This window comes from Carassius carassius, chromosome 21 (genome assembly GCF_963082965.1).
Source record: "Carassius carassius chromosome 21, fCarCar2.1, whole genome shotgun sequence".
Lineage (NCBI taxonomy): Eukaryota > Metazoa > Chordata > Actinopteri > Cypriniformes > Cyprinidae > Carassius > Carassius carassius.
Window position 1 is genome coordinate 6,743,890 of NC_081775.1, and position 17,216 is coordinate 6,761,105.

General features: G+C 36.9%; 2 protein-coding genes across 2 annotated transcripts; both read left to right on the forward strand.

The window, feature by feature from the left end:
- Window positions 1-922: 922 nt before the first annotated feature.
- LOC132097423 (protein FAM110A-like) lies at window positions 923-5,415 on the forward strand. The gene is made up of 3 exons (XM_059503125.1): window positions 923-1,089; window positions 1,227-1,270; window positions 3,769-5,415. The coding sequence occupies exon 3, from the start codon at window positions 3,899-3,901 to the stop codon at window positions 5,141-5,143; it is 1,245 nt and encodes a 414-aa protein (XP_059359108.1). The 5' UTR covers window positions 923-1,089; window positions 1,227-1,270; window positions 3,769-3,898; the 3' UTR covers window positions 5,144-5,415.
- A 1,261-nt stretch (window positions 5,416-6,676) lies between these two features.
- Window positions 6,677-16,261, forward strand: mfsd2al2 (major facilitator superfamily domain containing 2a-like 2). Its single transcript, XM_059504419.1, is given in 19 exon segments — window positions 6,677-6,753; window positions 6,884-6,941; window positions 6,943-7,011; window positions 7,589-7,701; window positions 9,174-9,244; window positions 9,247-9,299; window positions 9,498-9,514; window positions 9,516-9,559; window positions 10,934-11,078; window positions 11,573-11,664; window positions 12,723-12,844; window positions 12,994-13,095; window positions 13,390-13,470; window positions 13,666-13,780; window positions 15,037-15,107; window positions 15,109-15,182; window positions 15,430-15,606; window positions 15,699-15,800; window positions 16,234-16,261. Coding segments are annotated over 19 exon segments (1,611 nt in total).
- The last annotated feature ends 955 nt before the right edge of the window (window positions 16,262-17,216 follow it).

Below are 17,216 nucleotides of genomic sequence, written 5' to 3' on the forward strand. Positions count from 1 at the left end.
TTTGAAAAAAGTAACTCAAATGTTTTCATGTAAATTAAAAGTAATGCATTACTTCAGTAGTTACTTGAAAAAAAGTAATCGAATCATGTAACTTCCATTACATGTAATGCATTACCCCAACGCTGGTTATATTTCTAAGATGTTTAGTCCCTTAAGTTCCTCTGCTAAAGCTGTAGTACATGTTAAAAAGTGCTAAATCTAAAACAAACTAATTTAACGAGTGAGCTTGTTTGACTGGTTTTGAGAGAGCTGTGTAATTTGCATTTGTTTAAGGTTTAACTATATGTGAAACTTATTGAAATGCAAACACGTTGTTGTGGAGTTATTGTATTTGAGCATGTACTAGAAACCCAAGTCAACAAACTGTATAGCAGAAAGTCATAAGTCTACTACAGGCCATATCAGAACAGAGTGTGGGAAAATACAGTCTGCATCTCCTCATCAACTGTATTATATGTAAATGTTAGCATTTCAAAACTCTCTGTGTGTAAATGAGAGATTAAATAAAGGCACATGACTTTCACTTTGTGTTTTGAAAAAATAGAGATAAAAGTATTTTAGAATTGTATTTTTATAAACAACATGGTGATGGTTTTATATTCTTGTCAAAATGCTTTCTGGCTTAAAATATTTTTAGAAGTTATCTTTTTGAATGAGACAAATAAAAAACTTGATCCTAAACATTATGTTCATATATTTTGTGTATGTTAAAGTACATTATTAAGATACTATGCAGATTCCAGACAAAAGGTGGCATGAGAATTTTCTCAAGGCAACGGCTGCTTTTTTCTTCAGTGATCAGGAGACTCAAAGGGCATATGGGACATACTTCCTGAAGAGTGAACGAGTTTCTGATTGGATGGGACAAGAAAAAAAAAAGCATTGGAGGAGTGTTCGAGGAGAACCAGTCTGGCAAGTTTTACTTTCTCCTTAACTCAAACACACGCGTGCACCATCTGCCTCACTTTCTTCCTGCTCTCAGGCACACAAAAGATATTAGTGACTGAATCCTGACTCTGTCTTACCTGACTCGAGCTTTAGAGTTAAAGGGGAAACCGGTACTGTTTGAGTTTCCTGGAACAGTCACAGGTATGTTCAGCTGTGTGTGCATTGTCTGTGTATGTGTCTTGATGTGATCTATAGCTTTAAACAATGTGGCTACATACATTATTCTTTACTACATTCTGTCTTGTTTTAATTCCCCGTAACTGTTGTTTTGGTTCTAGACATATTCCTGGATCATGTAGAGACATGCCTTTCCTTGGAATCTGTAAGTGGAAACCTTGTGTTGCATTTATTCCTGTTGACCTTTTTTTTTTGCCTTAAGGGATCGATTTCATATTTACTTCTTGAATTATTACCTCATTGTTTAGTTTAAAACAGGTATATAGAAATGTATATATAGGGAGAGTGAGGTTAGAAACATTGATTGAGTGATGGAGACAACTGGAGAGCAGAGAGGATAAAAGGATGGGATAATGTTCGGATTGTAGAAGACGGGAAAGGATGGTACACAGCACACTTTAACCTTAGGTGGAGTGCTGGCTGTTACGTTAAAGCAATGATAAACATTTAGACAATGAGCTGGTATATCATTGGCAGTACTTTGAGGAAAGTATCTTAAGTCCATTGATAAAAGCAGCACAGCTGTCATTTATTAACAACACTGGAAAAAATCCAGTATGAATGACCACCTTGTGACTTCAGTGTCACGTTTCTCTGTAAGGTGGGCATGTAAACTGTCACAATCTTTGACAAATGTTTCATATCTGTCATGTTGGTTTGCTAAATGGAAGGGCACTGAAATAAGCTTTCAGTCTGATTCACAGTTATTTTAAGAATTTGTCCATTAATAATTCCTTTAAAAATCAATTATGTGAATGCTACTTTCATCAGTATTCTAGAAGAAAGTGGCAGCCTGTTAGCAACTGCTAATGTAATGTTCTGAGAATGGCTTCATAATGGTTTCAAGCCATCCTGCAACATACATCAACAGCCTAAAGAGCTCATAAGTTGTGTTTGCTAAAGCAAGTATCACTATTATTAATGCTCATAATTAGGAATAAGGAAGCATAACATGTACTGTACTCTTTGTGTTATGGTCATGAAAGACTCAAATTGTGCAGCTTGCTGATGAGAGTTGTGCTATGACATTTATAAGCAATTAAAATCATTTTAAATTGCAGACAATTAAACTGATGAAAGAAAATCTCATAGATTTAAGGAAAGGCTGGTGAAATCTGTGTTTGAATCAGTTTACAATCATACTGTACTAAATTGCATTTTACTGGAATTCTACTGATGCTGTTTCTCGTCAGCCATATGCTGGAAAAGCGCTTATCTGCTTGTGACATATCAATTGCTTATCAGCTTTTGACGTATCATATCCTGTATCTCATTCCAAGACTTTAGTCTTTATCAAATGAGGATAGTATCTCAGCAGCTGTTTATGACCACTATTCATATACTGCACTCCTTTAAAGGGATAGTTCACCCAAAAATTTTAATTAAAAGCCTCAAGCCATTCTAGGTGTATATGACTTTGTTCCTGGCACTTATGCCCTGGCACTTCCAAGTTTTATAATGGAAGTGAATGGCTGTTGAGATTTTGAAGTCCAAAAAAGTGCATCCATCCACCATAAAAATTGCTGCAAATGGCTTTGGAGGGCTTAATAAAGGCCTCCTGAAACAATGTGGTTATGTAAGAAAAATATCCATATCTAAAACTTCATAAACTAAATTTCTTGCTTCCACTAACTGTAGTACACACATTCATTCACTGATGATGTAGGTGTATAGTTTTGTTTTCAGGAGCAAAGAAACAAAGTTTCCCTGGTTTAGCAAAGGAAATCCAGTCTCCTTTTGGTTTATATCGAAATATTACTAATCCTCGTTTTGTACTTCTAATTCATGACGGGTGTTTGCGTTTCGTCACTTCTCGAAGTCGTGGCCTAATGGTTAGAGAGTCGGACTCCCAATCGAAAGGTTGTGAGTTCGAGTCCCGGGCCGGCAGGAATTGTGGGTGGGGGGAGTGCATGTACAGTTCTCTCTCCACCTTCAATACCACGACTTAGGTGCCCTTGAGCAAGGCATCGAACCCCCAACTGCTCCCCGGGCGCCGCAGCATAAATGGCTGCCCACTGCTCCGGGTGTGTGCTCACAGTGTGTGTGTGTGTTCACTGCTCTGTGTGTGTGCATTACGGATGGGTTAAACGCAGAGCACAAATTCTGAGTATGGGTCACCATACTTGGCTGAATGTCACGTCACTCAGTAGAGATCATGCTAGGTCTATGTCCTACATCATCTGCTGGTACAGCACTCGCTCACATAAGACAGTTAGCGGAAGTTAGGTTTATAAAGTTCTAAATATGGATACTTTTCTTACACAAACGCATTGAGTCACTTAAGGAGGTCTTTATTAACTCCCCAGAGCCGTTTTGGAGCACTTTTTATGATGGATGCACTTTTTTGGGTTTCAATTGGACTATTGAATATCAACACCCGTTTAACTGCCAATACAAAGCTTCAGGAAGCCATGACATTTTTAATATAACTCTGATTGTATTCTTTTGAAAGAATAAAGTTGTATACAGCTAGGATGGCCTGAGGGTCAGGCTTGCACAGTCAAACACTACTCGTATGTTTATCAGCAAATAAAAAATATATATTATTATTATTATTAAAGTCTTTAAAAGTGTGAGTGCACATAATAGTAAACTGTCTAGCTGTTTTTTTTCTGATTGTCATAAATATTTCTGTTCCCCCAGAAATTAAAACTTGAATCCAGTGTCTCCAATGCATTAATGTGGAAGTATACTCTGCCTGTAAGTTCATTCATCTATTTCTAAGCAAACAAGTGGAGGACAAAAGAGAAACAGCTGAAGTTTTTCATTGCCAATGATGTCAACTGACAGTCTCCAGCCATCTTCACGGAGAATAATAAGGCTAGCTGTAACTTCTGGCACTCCAAGTCCCAACCTAGAGTCCAGTTGTCCAGTCAAATCATCTCCAGGCATACGCAAACCAAGTGCGGTGGAACGTTTGGAAGCAGACAAGGCCAAGTACGTCAAGAGCCAACAGGTGGCTTTGAAGAAGCAGCAGCCAGTTATTTGTCCTTCCAACAACAGCCAAAGTGGACAAGGTGCTCAACAGCCATCAAGGAAGATCCCTGTAAGACCTACAAAGTCTGAGATGCCACCTCTTAACCTGGAAAATCTTTGCAAGCTGATTGATGGAGTCAGCGATGCCACCGTTCCAGACGTATCTACACAACCCAACAACAAAGAGAAAGATGCTACAGATCCATGCAAGGCCACCTCTCCAACAGTTGAAGAAGCTTCTGTGGGCTTAACTTCAGCAAGTCAAGGAAAAGCTCCAGTAGAGGCTTTAGGGGCGAGCGGATGTCCTACCATGACAGTGCGGAGAGTTGACGTCAGGCCGCAGTTACCTCAGATGAGGATGGCTGGTAGACCACAGCAACAGAACCGACCACCAGGGCAACAGACCACACCTAAGGTCCCAATACAACTTCTGCGCTTGCTTAGACCGTACACACAGCCAAATCAACAACCAACTGACTTCAAAAGGCTCCATAGAGCCACAAAAACAAATGCCAACAAAGGACCTATTAAACCACCAAACTGTGCTGCGCAAACCTCACCTTCTTCCAAATCCCCAACTAGCCCACCTCTACCCCTCTCCATAAAACCAATCACAGAACCATTATCGTGTCCCTCACTTACTCCAAACTCCATTGCTTTGCTCAAAAATGACTTCCAGTCCCCGTCATCTCCAGCCATCACTCGCCAATCCTCAACAAGCTCCAGGAAGCGTTCTTCCCTAACGCGCTCAAAATCTGATGTCAGCGACTGCTTTTCACGAGTAGGAGCAGAACTTGAGCGCTTCTTTAATTATTGTGGCCTTGACCCATCGGATTTAGAGGAGCTGGCGAGACCGGGGTCTGACATCGTGTCTGTTTCACGTCTACGTAGCGCCAGTGCACCGGCATCTGAGCGTTCGGCTGAGGGTGAAGATGAGGAAGAAGATGCACCAAAAGATGAACGTCCTGTTTACGGTGTCTCGGTCATTGAGAGAAATGCTCGCGTGATCAAGTGGCTTTATGGGATGCGCCAGGCCAAATAGAGTCCCAAAGTGGTCGATATGTAACAGGCAACAAAGGACTAACAAACAACCACTATTCAGACTGAAATCAAATACAAAATATGTTGTACAAATTGCTTACTTCCCCATTCACTATTTTGTCTCTCATCTGCATATTTTAGAGTTGTCTTGTTAAAATGGCTGTGCGTGTGACATGTATAACAGCTCATATTTGTAGCCATGTTCTCAAACAATAACAAAGCATGCATTGATGCATGGTTATGGTGACCACCAATAAACTCTTAAACACAATGCATCTGTTGCATCGTTGTCTTTTCAGCAATGATAGGCTATACTTGACAGGCCAAATAAAACAATAACAGGATTTTTGATGCATGAAAAGGTACTTGCGTCCTCCAAAAAAATAATTTGTTTTACTGTTTAACTTATTGCGGCTAAACTTTAATGATTGTTTTAAAATATTTTATCTTGTGTCATGCAATGACAAAAATAGTGTGTGAATATTTTTAACGTTTGTCAGTGTGTCGCATCAGATCTTTATTATGAGACAGAAGGAGGCAGGTATACTTTGATGTTTAGGCAACATTTGGTACATTGAATGCAATTGTACATAGCATACTCTATGTATATTATGGCGCTTTAGCAAACTGATCTTAAAGAATGGGAATAAAAATTAATTTACTCCAGAGCACTTCCGTTTAGTCATTTTTTTTACAATGAAACAGTTTGGACTGTTAAAAAAAGACAGTTGCTTGAACATCAAAACTGATGTTTCCTCTGGCATAAATCTAGCATTTAAAAGAATACAGTTTTCACTTAATTATCACATCCTGTTATTATGGCCAGGAAAACTATGGGGAATGTATTTACTTTTTTAGACCACAGTTTTAACCTTGCTACTCTATATTTCCATCCCCGTTGTGGAAACGCGAGCCTTCTCTTGTGCCCAGCCCATATATATTATGTGGATGGCACAAGTATCCAGAAAAAAACCTGGATTTAATTCTTTTGTGCAGAGGGCAAAGTGATGAATACGGATCAGTGTAGTTCTCCAGCACATGAGTCACGCTTTCTCAGAAGCTGAGAAGCTTTGGTTCCTGTAGACCTGACTATAGCTGTATTACTTTAAATTGTAGCATGACAAAGTAAGGTATCGAAATTGCTTCTCCAACATTGAATAAAACTATGTAAATTGCTCCCTCTGTAATGTGCACAATATGGTTGCCGGCCATTTTGCAATCACTTTAAAATATGCCTGTTTATACTTCACTTTGGTATTTTAAACTTATAAACTGAGCAAGACCTAATACAATAATTTAAAAAACAAGTTTGTTAAAAAATGACATAATATACAATATGATTTTATGAATGGGACAAGAACCTTTTTGATATAGGCTACTGAAATTCCGAAAAGGTTTTTTGTCCCCAACTAAAACACTCTCTCCAAATGAAATCTAGAATGTAATCCAACCAATTAAATAATAATTAAAAAAAAATAGAAAAATAAATCACTGTTGTTCTATAAATCCTGTTTACTTTGTAAAAGTAGGCCCTATGTGCTTGACAGCAGCTCTAGTTACAGTGTGCGGTTCCCGTGGGAGGATCAGTGAAATCAGGATTCAGCTGGACTAGTTTGACTGCTTTCACTGCTCTTAGTATTCACCAGGCACTAGTGAAAACAGCATCCATACAGAGCGTAACTTTTGTATGCGCTTTCATTTTTAAGAGGCCGACGTCTCTATCTTTGTTGCTCTTTCTGAGTCTTCACAATAAGGTGAGGCTTCCCCTTTCCAGAAAGCTGTGTTACGCAGTAGGGGGATGTACCGTATCAGATGACCAACATTGTTATTGGTTTTTCTCTAAAGATCTAGATGTTAGATGTGGTGCAGGTAAGAATCTGCATTTTTTTACCTGCATTAAGTAAATATGGATAATGATTTATATAAATGCATCCAAAAAAAAAGCCAGTTCAGCCACAGTGACATCAGCCCCCCAAAAATCGAGGTCATTTCAGAGACTGAGCAACTTACATTTTGTTGAAATACTATGTAACATAACTAATATTACATATTTTATTACAGATATTGATAGATATGTAATATAATACTACAGAATAATGAAGGAGGTTTATAATACCTGAAAAAAGCTACCAAACCGAACAGGACATTGCCAAAACAGCTACTGTAATTTAATGAAACGTTTGTTTAAAATTATCAGAAACGTTGCAAATTTTGTATGGCCATCTTTTTGGGATTTATATATTATAAGGAAATTGTAGTTGCACTATGCAAACAAATCCATTTTGATTTCATGTTAACTTTAACTGCTTTGACTACTAAAGTTATGTCTGAGATTTTTTTGCATATAAGCATTTTATCAGCAATCTTATCACTGAAGTGGAAAATATCCTGAATGCAATCCCATATTTACCCTCATTTCTCTGTTTCGCTCCTGTTTGGTGTGCAGATGGAGGCTTTTTCAGTATCTCTGATTCTGTTCATCAGTCATGCCTGGGATGCCGTGACTGATCCAGTTGTTGGGTATCTAGTGAGCAGGAGTGCAGGCAGGCTCCTTCCATGGTGGGTGGTCAAAGTTTGTGACATAAAGGGTATAGCATTTTTAAAATAAAATAGTACTTATTAAAATCATATCGTTACAAAAAAGGTTTAGGTTATTTTCTGTTTAATGAGATCTTGCTAACCCACTTTTTTAAACAAATTCAGTTTGATTTGGGAACAAATTGCTTAGACCAGTTTTGTGAACTTATCCAATGGATTCATAAAAAATATGATTTTCCACGAAGGAATTAAAAGACCATTTTCATAGATCAAGAGGATTAAAAAATAATAATAATAGATGTGTATATTAGTGCTTTCAAACGATTAATCACGATTAATCGCATCCAAAATAAATGATTTTGTTTATATAGCATATGTATGTGTACTGTGTATATTATTTATATATAAATACACACACATACATTATATATTTTGAAATTATTTATATGTATATGCATTTATATATTTATATTCTCATATTTTATATTATATATAAATATATGTAATACATAAACAACATTATATACATATATATATATATATATATACAAAAGTTTGGACACACCTATATGGAATTATATACATAACAAAAAAGTGTGAAACAACTGAAAATATGTCATATTGTAGGTTCTTCAAAGTAGCCACCTTTTGCTTTGATTACTGCTTTGCACACTCTTGGCATTCTCTTGATGAGCTTCAAGAGGTAGTCACCTGAAATGGTCTTCCAACAGTCTTGAAGGAGTTCCCCGAGAGATGCTTAGCACTTGTTGGCCCTTTTGCCTTCTGTCTGTGGTCCAGCTCACCCCTAAACCCTCTGGATTGGGTTCAGGTCCGATGACTGTGGAGGCCAGGTCATCTGGCGCAGCACCCCATCACTCTCCTTCTTGGTCAAATAGCCCTTGATGCCTTCAGTGTGACTCTACAATTTTCATAGTCATGAAAATAAAGAAAACTCTTTGAATTAGAAGGTGTGTCCAAACTTTTGGTCTGTACTATATATAGTGAAAGTGACATGACATTCAGCCAAGTATGGTGACCCATACTCAGAATTCGTGCTCTGCATTTAACCCATCCAAAGTGCACACACACAGCTGTGAACACACACACACACTGTGAACACACACCTGGAGCAGTGGGCAGCCATTTATGCTGCGGCGCCCGGGGAGCAGTTGGGGGTTCGATGCCTTGCTCAAGGGCACCTAAGTCGTGGTATTGAAGGTGGAGAGAGAACTGTACATGCACTCCCCTCACCCACAATTCCTGCCAGCCCAAGACTCGAACTCACAACCCTTCGATTGTGAGTCCGACTCTCTAACCATTAGGCCACGACTTCCCCCACACACAAGCACGCACGCACGCATGTGTTTGTATTATATATAATTAATAGATACACACAGTATACACAAATATATTACGTAAACAAAAACTTTTATTTTGGATGCGATTAATCCTTTGACAGCACTTCATGACTCATCTGGTTGTTCCTGTCTCAGGGCTATGCTGTCAATGCCATTGGCCATTCTCTCTTACATCTTCTTTTGGTTCATACCCCACAATGCCGGGAGTTCAGTGTGCCCTGGTACCTAACCATCAGCTGTTTTTTCAAGACCTTCATGAGTGTATGACTCCCTTCTTTTATTCTCTCAATCACTAACACATGCCCTGTCCTTTCTCCATGTGATGCTTTTTATGTAATAGCCAAATTAGCCGGCTTTCATTAGTGGCACTCTAGTGTTCATTATTGAGGTCAAATGGCTGTTACATCACACATCTTTCATGTGCTGACTCCTTCAAAGTGAACGTTCTGCTCCCTGCAGTGCTACAGTGTTCCATACACTGTACACAGACCAACAAGACAGAGACTCTGCCACAGCTTACAGTGAGAACACTTCTATCATCAGCTTTAAATAATTAAACTGTCATCATTTTCTCATTGTTTCAAACCTGGCATTTCTCCATGGAAAAAGGAGAAATTCTGAGGAAAGAGCAGGCAGAACATGCTTCACATATTCATCTTCTGTGTTCCACAGAAGAATTACAGAAACGCAAACAGGTTTGAAACAACATGTTATCTTTTTACTATTTTACTATTATCCAATGTTTGTTTGTTCTATGCATTTTTATGCCTCCTAGAATATTGTGTTTCTAGATTAGTGAATGTAAAACATTGTTGCAGTGTTGTTACTGTAAACTAAAACTTCTTTAAAATCTCTTTTACTAATTGACTACGAGAACTTTTTTTGTGTGAAAAGAAAACAAAAATAACGTAAACCATGTATGCTTTTCTGTCAGCTTTCTAAGGCAACTAAGGCAACACTTCTCTTTTGGAAACATTGTGAACAAATTGCTCCATCTAGCAAATACATCAGTATTTAAATTTAATAGGTTCTCTATCTGGAGCCTGATCAGAAAAAAAAACTACATAGTCAATGAATGATGATTTTAACTATGTAATAATGACCTATAACTTATTTTGAAATTCTATACTATTATATATAATTACAAAGCAATCTAATGTAAATATAAATATTTCTTATTATTATTTAGTCAGCATACTGCTAGCACATTAGTCTGTTAGCTTACATCTCATATTACCTTTGATCAAATTTTAATATGAGAAAGTAATTCAAATAATACAATACAAAACAATACAACTGTAATATCGTTCAAAAGTCCAGCAGCAGTAAGGTTTACTTAATGAATACTTTCATTCAGCAAGGATGCATTTAATGGGTCAAAAGTGACCGTAACAAGTCTAATGACTTTTACATTGTTTCACAAAAAGTATATTTCAATTTCTGAAGGATCATGTGACACTGAAGACTGCAATAATGATGCCGGAAATTCTGCCTTGCATCACGAGAATGCATTACATTACATTTAAAAAAATAATCACCTGTTATAAAATACAGCTCACTTCATTAGTGTTAACACACTGTATCAGAGATTACAATTACAGACAGCACTTAATCATTTACACCAGTTTTGTGTGGAACAAGATTTGCCACCTGCATAGATCGTTCCAAATCCATCACTTAAAATGTTCCCCTTTGGTTAGAATGCTGCCTTATAAGACAGCTGCCCATTTAGGCAGTAGACAGCTCTCTAGGTTTTGAAATAGAGCTAATATAACTGACAAGACCTAACTAATTCCAGGCAGTATGTGTGTGTGATGGTGTTTCTCTGAGCAGTAGTTGGTGTTATCAGTTGCTGTATGATTGCATGCACATCTGTTCGCCCCTCTTTCTGTCAGGGATGAGTGTGGAGGCGTTTGCTATGCTGATGGTGGCTGTGATTCAGGGTCAGGTGCTGTGGGTGTATAACAAAGACAGAGATCAAGCCTGTCTGAGCGTGGACCAAACACTGGATCTCCCACACAGCACTGCACTGCATGAAACTGTAACACGATAACACCTACACACCACCAGCACACTGTAAAATACTGTGTAATGCAACTGTTCTGACGTTACTCGGGTATTTTACTCTTATATTTACTTGCGTTTGCAGAGGAAAGAATTACTTGTAATATTACCCATACCTATCTGAACAAAGCCATAAAAAGTATTTAACCTTAGGGTGTCATTTAGGTGTGTAGTGTGTTAATTATACAATTACTTTCAATGTTTTTAAAGCATTTTCTAGGGGTAATCTGCAGGTTGGTTTGGCACCTCAGGGACTGTTAGTCTCTGGTGTCATGTAAAATTACACACTCTGCCTGACATGTAATCCAATTTTTAACTCTTGTAGTCAAGACACTGTTTGTAAACAGTTGAAAAGTGCCTAATATGTAGACCCCTCACACGTTCTTTAGGGAGGTCTAGTAAAGCAACTATCATTTGCAATCTGAGACTGTTTGCATATACACTTACTGTGCATATATATATGTCTGTGTTTCTTTGTTCTTTATGATATCAGCACTGGTCATGAGCGCTCTCTTCTTTGTTTGCAGTATGGTGCTGTTCCTGGGGGTCAAAGAACAAAGAGGTGCGACATACAGTACATTTTTGCACAAATAAAAGTCAATTCAAAGAATGTTTTATTTTTCAGATTCTCTGAATATATTATTGAGCATGAGGGTTTGTTGAGAACTTTTACCAACATTCAATAATATCTTCATGGTAGGTTACATTTAGACATGTTTATCAGTGAAACATGGACTTGAATTTTATTTTTTATTTTTTGGCCAGATTCCCCAAGTATATTATTGAGCATGAGACGTTATTACATTTAATGATTTAACAACATTTATTGATGTATTGATGGCAGGCTACATTTTGGACATGTTTATCAGCTACAAATGTCCTCGGCTAGTACAGAATAGCTTGTTTACAAATAAAATCTTTAATTATTATTATTTATTTTTTTGTTTGTTTTCCTAGATTTTAGGAATATATCATTAGAGGCTTTATTGAGGACCCTTAAGAATATTTAGCAACAAGATGCCTTTGAACTGCAGTGAATTGATAAACAAATGAAGCCGTTTTTGTTTTTGCTTTTGTCTTGCCAGATTCCCTGAATTGAGCATAAGGCTTTACCGATCACTTCACAACAATATGTCTTTGAACCGCAGTGAATTGATAAACAATTGTTTGTTTTTGTTTTGTTTTGTTTGCTTTTTTGTGTTGACAGATTCCCTGAATATACCATTGAACATGAGGCTTTACTGAGGACTCTTAACAATATGGCTTTGAAACTGTAGTGAATTGATGATGACGAGCATGATGTGCTTTTATGAGGATTTTAACAACATATAACAATAAAGGCTTGAACTGTAGTGAACTACTAATAAAGTTTTTTGTGTTTTGTTTTGCTATATTCCCTGAAAATACTATTGACCATTAGGGTTTGTTGAGGACTCTTAACGACCCTTAATAATAACTTTATTGTAGGCTATATCTTGGGCATTTATCAGGCAGCGAACAGTGAATTCTTTGTTTACGAATCAAATCCCACCAAACTAGCTCTTAACGCTTCACCAGTTCAGTGTCATATTTCAAAGCTTTGTGCAGATGTATTGTTGTATTTCTCTCTGGCTCCTGCAGGGCCTCTCGGTGGTAAGAGTCACATGCACACTACATACCTGAATGCTGTGAAGAAGCTGATTGGCCATGTGTCACACCTGCGTCTGGTCCTCGGCTTCCTCTTCTCCACTTTAGCTTTCCAGGTTGGATCTCTGATTTACCTGTAAAGTTTTTGTAAAATTAAAACTATAGAACAAAAAGACTACCTTGACATGCAATCACAAATTGTATGTGGTAAATATTCAGCACCTAGATTCTATAATGCATAAAATCATCTCTTTGTATTTGAAAGCTAGGGGATTAATACAACATGTCTTTGGGAAACTTCACACTGTTTTGCACTCACATTGCTGGCTTGGGAGCTCAGTTCCAGTATCTCATGTTAGCCATACTGGTAAGTCTAGACATAAAAATGCTGTAGTTGTTATAAACAAACTCAAAACAGTATTGACACAGTAATATTTATGTAAGTCATTGGCAGTGTTACTATATGATGTATTTTCGCACCACTTGAACACTTTATAGACCAATCTAGAACAGGACTAGAACTGTCTATTTTATAATTGCCATTATTAACTTTATTTTGCAAAAACCAGAATAGGTTACATGAACAGATGAACTTATAAACAGATGTTTTAGCATGGTTTATGAGATTTGTTATTTCCTGGATGTCCTAATGTGCATACAGGTGTCCGCTACCATAACGGTGCCAGTGTGGCAGATGACGCTGGTGAGGCTGGGCAAGAAAACTGCACTTTTTTTTAGGTCTGCCTGTAAGTTCCCTTTGTTTAATGGTGACGAGACTAGACACAATGATTCTGGTGATGGACTCTAGTTGTTAAAGAGCTTGGCTGGTAGCTGGAAGGTTGATTCAAGCTTGAGCTATCAATTTTTGTTCCCATTGTAAAACACTTTCATATTTTCAAAGTGATCAATATGTTCTTTTATGTGTTTCTCCATATAGCTCCTCATTCCAGCTCTGGTGGTCCTAGTTGCCATGCCACTGACGCCAGAGAACCTTCCCGTGTACATGGTTCTGTGTGTTTTGGCTAGATCTAGTTTAGCGGCACTGTTCTTGTTCAGGCCAGCATTCTTCAGCCTTGAAAGTTTAGCACTCTGTTATCAATCAGTAAATCTTCATGACATTTTATGCAGGGGATTGCCATCACTTTTGGTAATATTTAAAATGTGCCTTTTTTTACATTATCAATTAAATCATGTTCCAATGGAGAGGTCATGCATTTAGTGGTATTTTTTAAGATTAAAAATGCAATTTATTAAAATGCATTTTATCAGGAATGTACAATTGACAACTCGGCACATGTCTTTTAAAACAAGATTTGTAAAAGATTTTTTTCTTTTCTTCGACCTGTATGCTCTTATTCAGGGGTGATTGTAGGATTTTAATTTTAGGGGGCTCAGCCCTCAATGAGGATGGGTAGTAGGTAGGTAAATCAATCAATCAATAAATGTTTGACTATAGGGTGGTATACTTATTTCAGTATTCCACTGTATTGCATGTACTATGCATAATATGCTTAGGTATAATATTTGAGTACTGAATAAGCAAAATACAAGTGTTCCTGATCACACACATACACACACCTGTTTACTGTACAACCACAACATTTTACTATTTGCATTTCTAGTACAAACCTCTTTGCCATATGCACTGTAATATGCTTTATATTGAAAGTTACTTTTCAAATGAACATTGCAACATGATCATTTTAGAAAGTATATAAAGCTATTTATAAAAGGTTAATTTATGGCTACATTTTTGCTGGAGGAAGCAGTGTGATGAGGAGTGAATTCTGCGAAAACTCTACAGTAGATGGGAAACCAATTGCACCCACATGACATTTTGTAAACTGTATGCATGACAAAGAATGGCACAGATGCAGATATCGTAACAATCTATTACTAAAGCCCCCCTAAAAATGGCCTAGCGACGCCCATGCTCTTATTTATCATTGATTATTTATTAAACTTCTGTACATAACTAGTCCTGAACCACATGTGCAAACTGGGCAACTACACATTAAGTCTTATTAGAGACAGGTGTGCTATTATTTCTATAAGCAAACACAACTTTGCCAACTGAATGATAAAACGGTTGAAAAAAACCCAAAGTAAAGGTTTGATCTGGGCCAGTAAGCAACACTCTAGAAATCAAATCTACAGCAATACAAATAACACTCCAAGCATCTTTACAACCACAAAGCCTACTCCCTAGCATGGTGGTTTCACATTTTTGCACAGAGAAGCATCACTCACATTTCTTCAGAAAATGTACAAATTTGGTTTCAATACCTAAAATGACTTGTTTTGCTCCGGTCAATGCTGCCAGATGTAGTGGATGAGTTCACTATTCAGAACCTGTCCTGCAAAAGCCTGGAGCCCCTGATTTTTTTCCTGCTCAAGGTTTTGCAACAAGCTTGGAGGAGGTCTGTCTGCTGGCATCTCCACTATGACACTACAGTGAGTCAGCACTCGCTCGCTCTAAGCCAATGTAATGCCTGATTTACAGTGGCAGTCGGTCCGTTTTTAAAAATATTGGAACACGATTGTTCAAGCTCTGTTTGTCCTGCAAGTTTTTAAATACTGTCAGGCGAGAATGTTTGGCCAAAACAAGACCGAGCTCATGTTTGCAATAGTTCAGCCTTTTTGTGGAAGTCTGAATTGTTTACCTTGACATATTTACACTGAGCAATGTGTTTGGTTGAAGCTTCACAGGATATAAAGCAGGTGCATGTAGTCATGCAGATGGAGTTGTCTTGGCCCTAAAATTGCTTTTGGCCCCCATTCCAATCGCCTTTTTGCTGGTTGGCTTAGTATTTTTCTATTTGTACCCAATTAATGAAGTACGACGTAAGCAGATTCAACAAGATCTCGGAAACACAAGGTAAGATATATGAGTGTCAGCCAATGTCTAAATCTTATATGATTTATGAATGCTAATAATAGTGTATTCTGTATTTTCTCTTGCCTTTTTAGGTCTAACCGTGCCACACTTGCAAGATTAGAAGAGGAAAGTGTTCCCATAACTCAAAAAATCTATGATTCCCGTCATCCTCAAATCAGGATGTCAAGTTCCAAGTCAGCAATCCAATGTCATAAACCAAGAACTTACCCAACATCATCACAACAATATAACAATATAAGTGTGAAACGTCATGAATCAAGGTTGAGCAAAACACATGAACATGCACTAAAGTGTCAAGATATTCCAGATAAGAGGTCAAAAGTTACATGGGTGTAGATGTTTAAAATTGGAGAGTGTGCATTCAATGCGTGAAGTAGGGTTTAATGTTATTAAAATGACAATTATCTCATTATAAAAGCATCTTTTCTCGTAAAAATGAGATATGCCGTTAAAGCAATATAATTGTCTCGTTAATACAACATATATTTTTCTTGAAATAATGACATATTATGTCTTAAAAATTATATATCTTCCTGTTACAATAGATATATATTGTATACATTATGTGAGCGAGCTAAGCGAATGCCTGCGCTGCTGTCTCCACAGTCCTGACAAGAATCTGCACGGTGCTTAAGTCATTGAAATACACTGTTTTAAATGTATTTTTAATATAATTGTTTTGGTTTTAATTGTAGCAGCATGTTTATAAGGATTAATCTTCAATCGGTCTACAATATAATGTTATCCAATAACTGCACTCAGACCCATTGGATATGATTTATTAGATCAAAACTATCTTTGAATAATCAACTCTGGGCTTGGAATAGCCTATTCTTTTTATTTGAATGACTGAAGTTTAATTTAACAACAAATCGAAATACTAAGGAAAAGAAATACAGAGGTTTTTATAATAGGCAAATAATAATAATAATAATTATTATTATTATTTTTATTCCCAGCAAACACAGAACTTTCCCCTAAAGTTAGATTCTGGTTCCCGTTTGGTTATTTTTTTGGGAACCAAATACTACAATAAGGGAAACTTTATTTTTAGGTTCTTTTTTTTTTTTTTTTGCAACCATAAAATAACATTCCCAGAACATTGCAGGGTGGTTATTTTTTTAAATAACTTAAAAATAAAAATAAATTATATATATAAAAAAAACAGTCCCTAATGGTTCGTTTTAGATTAATTTCTATAACCCTGTAAAACTATCTTTCCAATAAAAACATTGCATATGTTTTTGTGTGATGACTGATGACCTATAACAACAAATATTGTAAAGTCCAATCAAGCATACAGAGAGGAATTCAGCAGTTCAAATGACTTTTAATTTGTTTATACTTAAAATAGCCAGCCACAATTTTTTTTTTTGTTGTTGAAATAGGTGGACATTTTTTCCAGTTTAAGTAAAAGATAAGTTAATGAGCATAAAAAGGGGATGAGCATAAAAAGCTTGTTATGTGTACAGTGTAATGTCTATATTCAAATAATATTTTACTATGTCATGTGTTAAATACATATTATATGCAATAAAGGTAATAAAAAAGAACAATTCCATTCATAAGGCCGTGTCATAGGAAGGTGG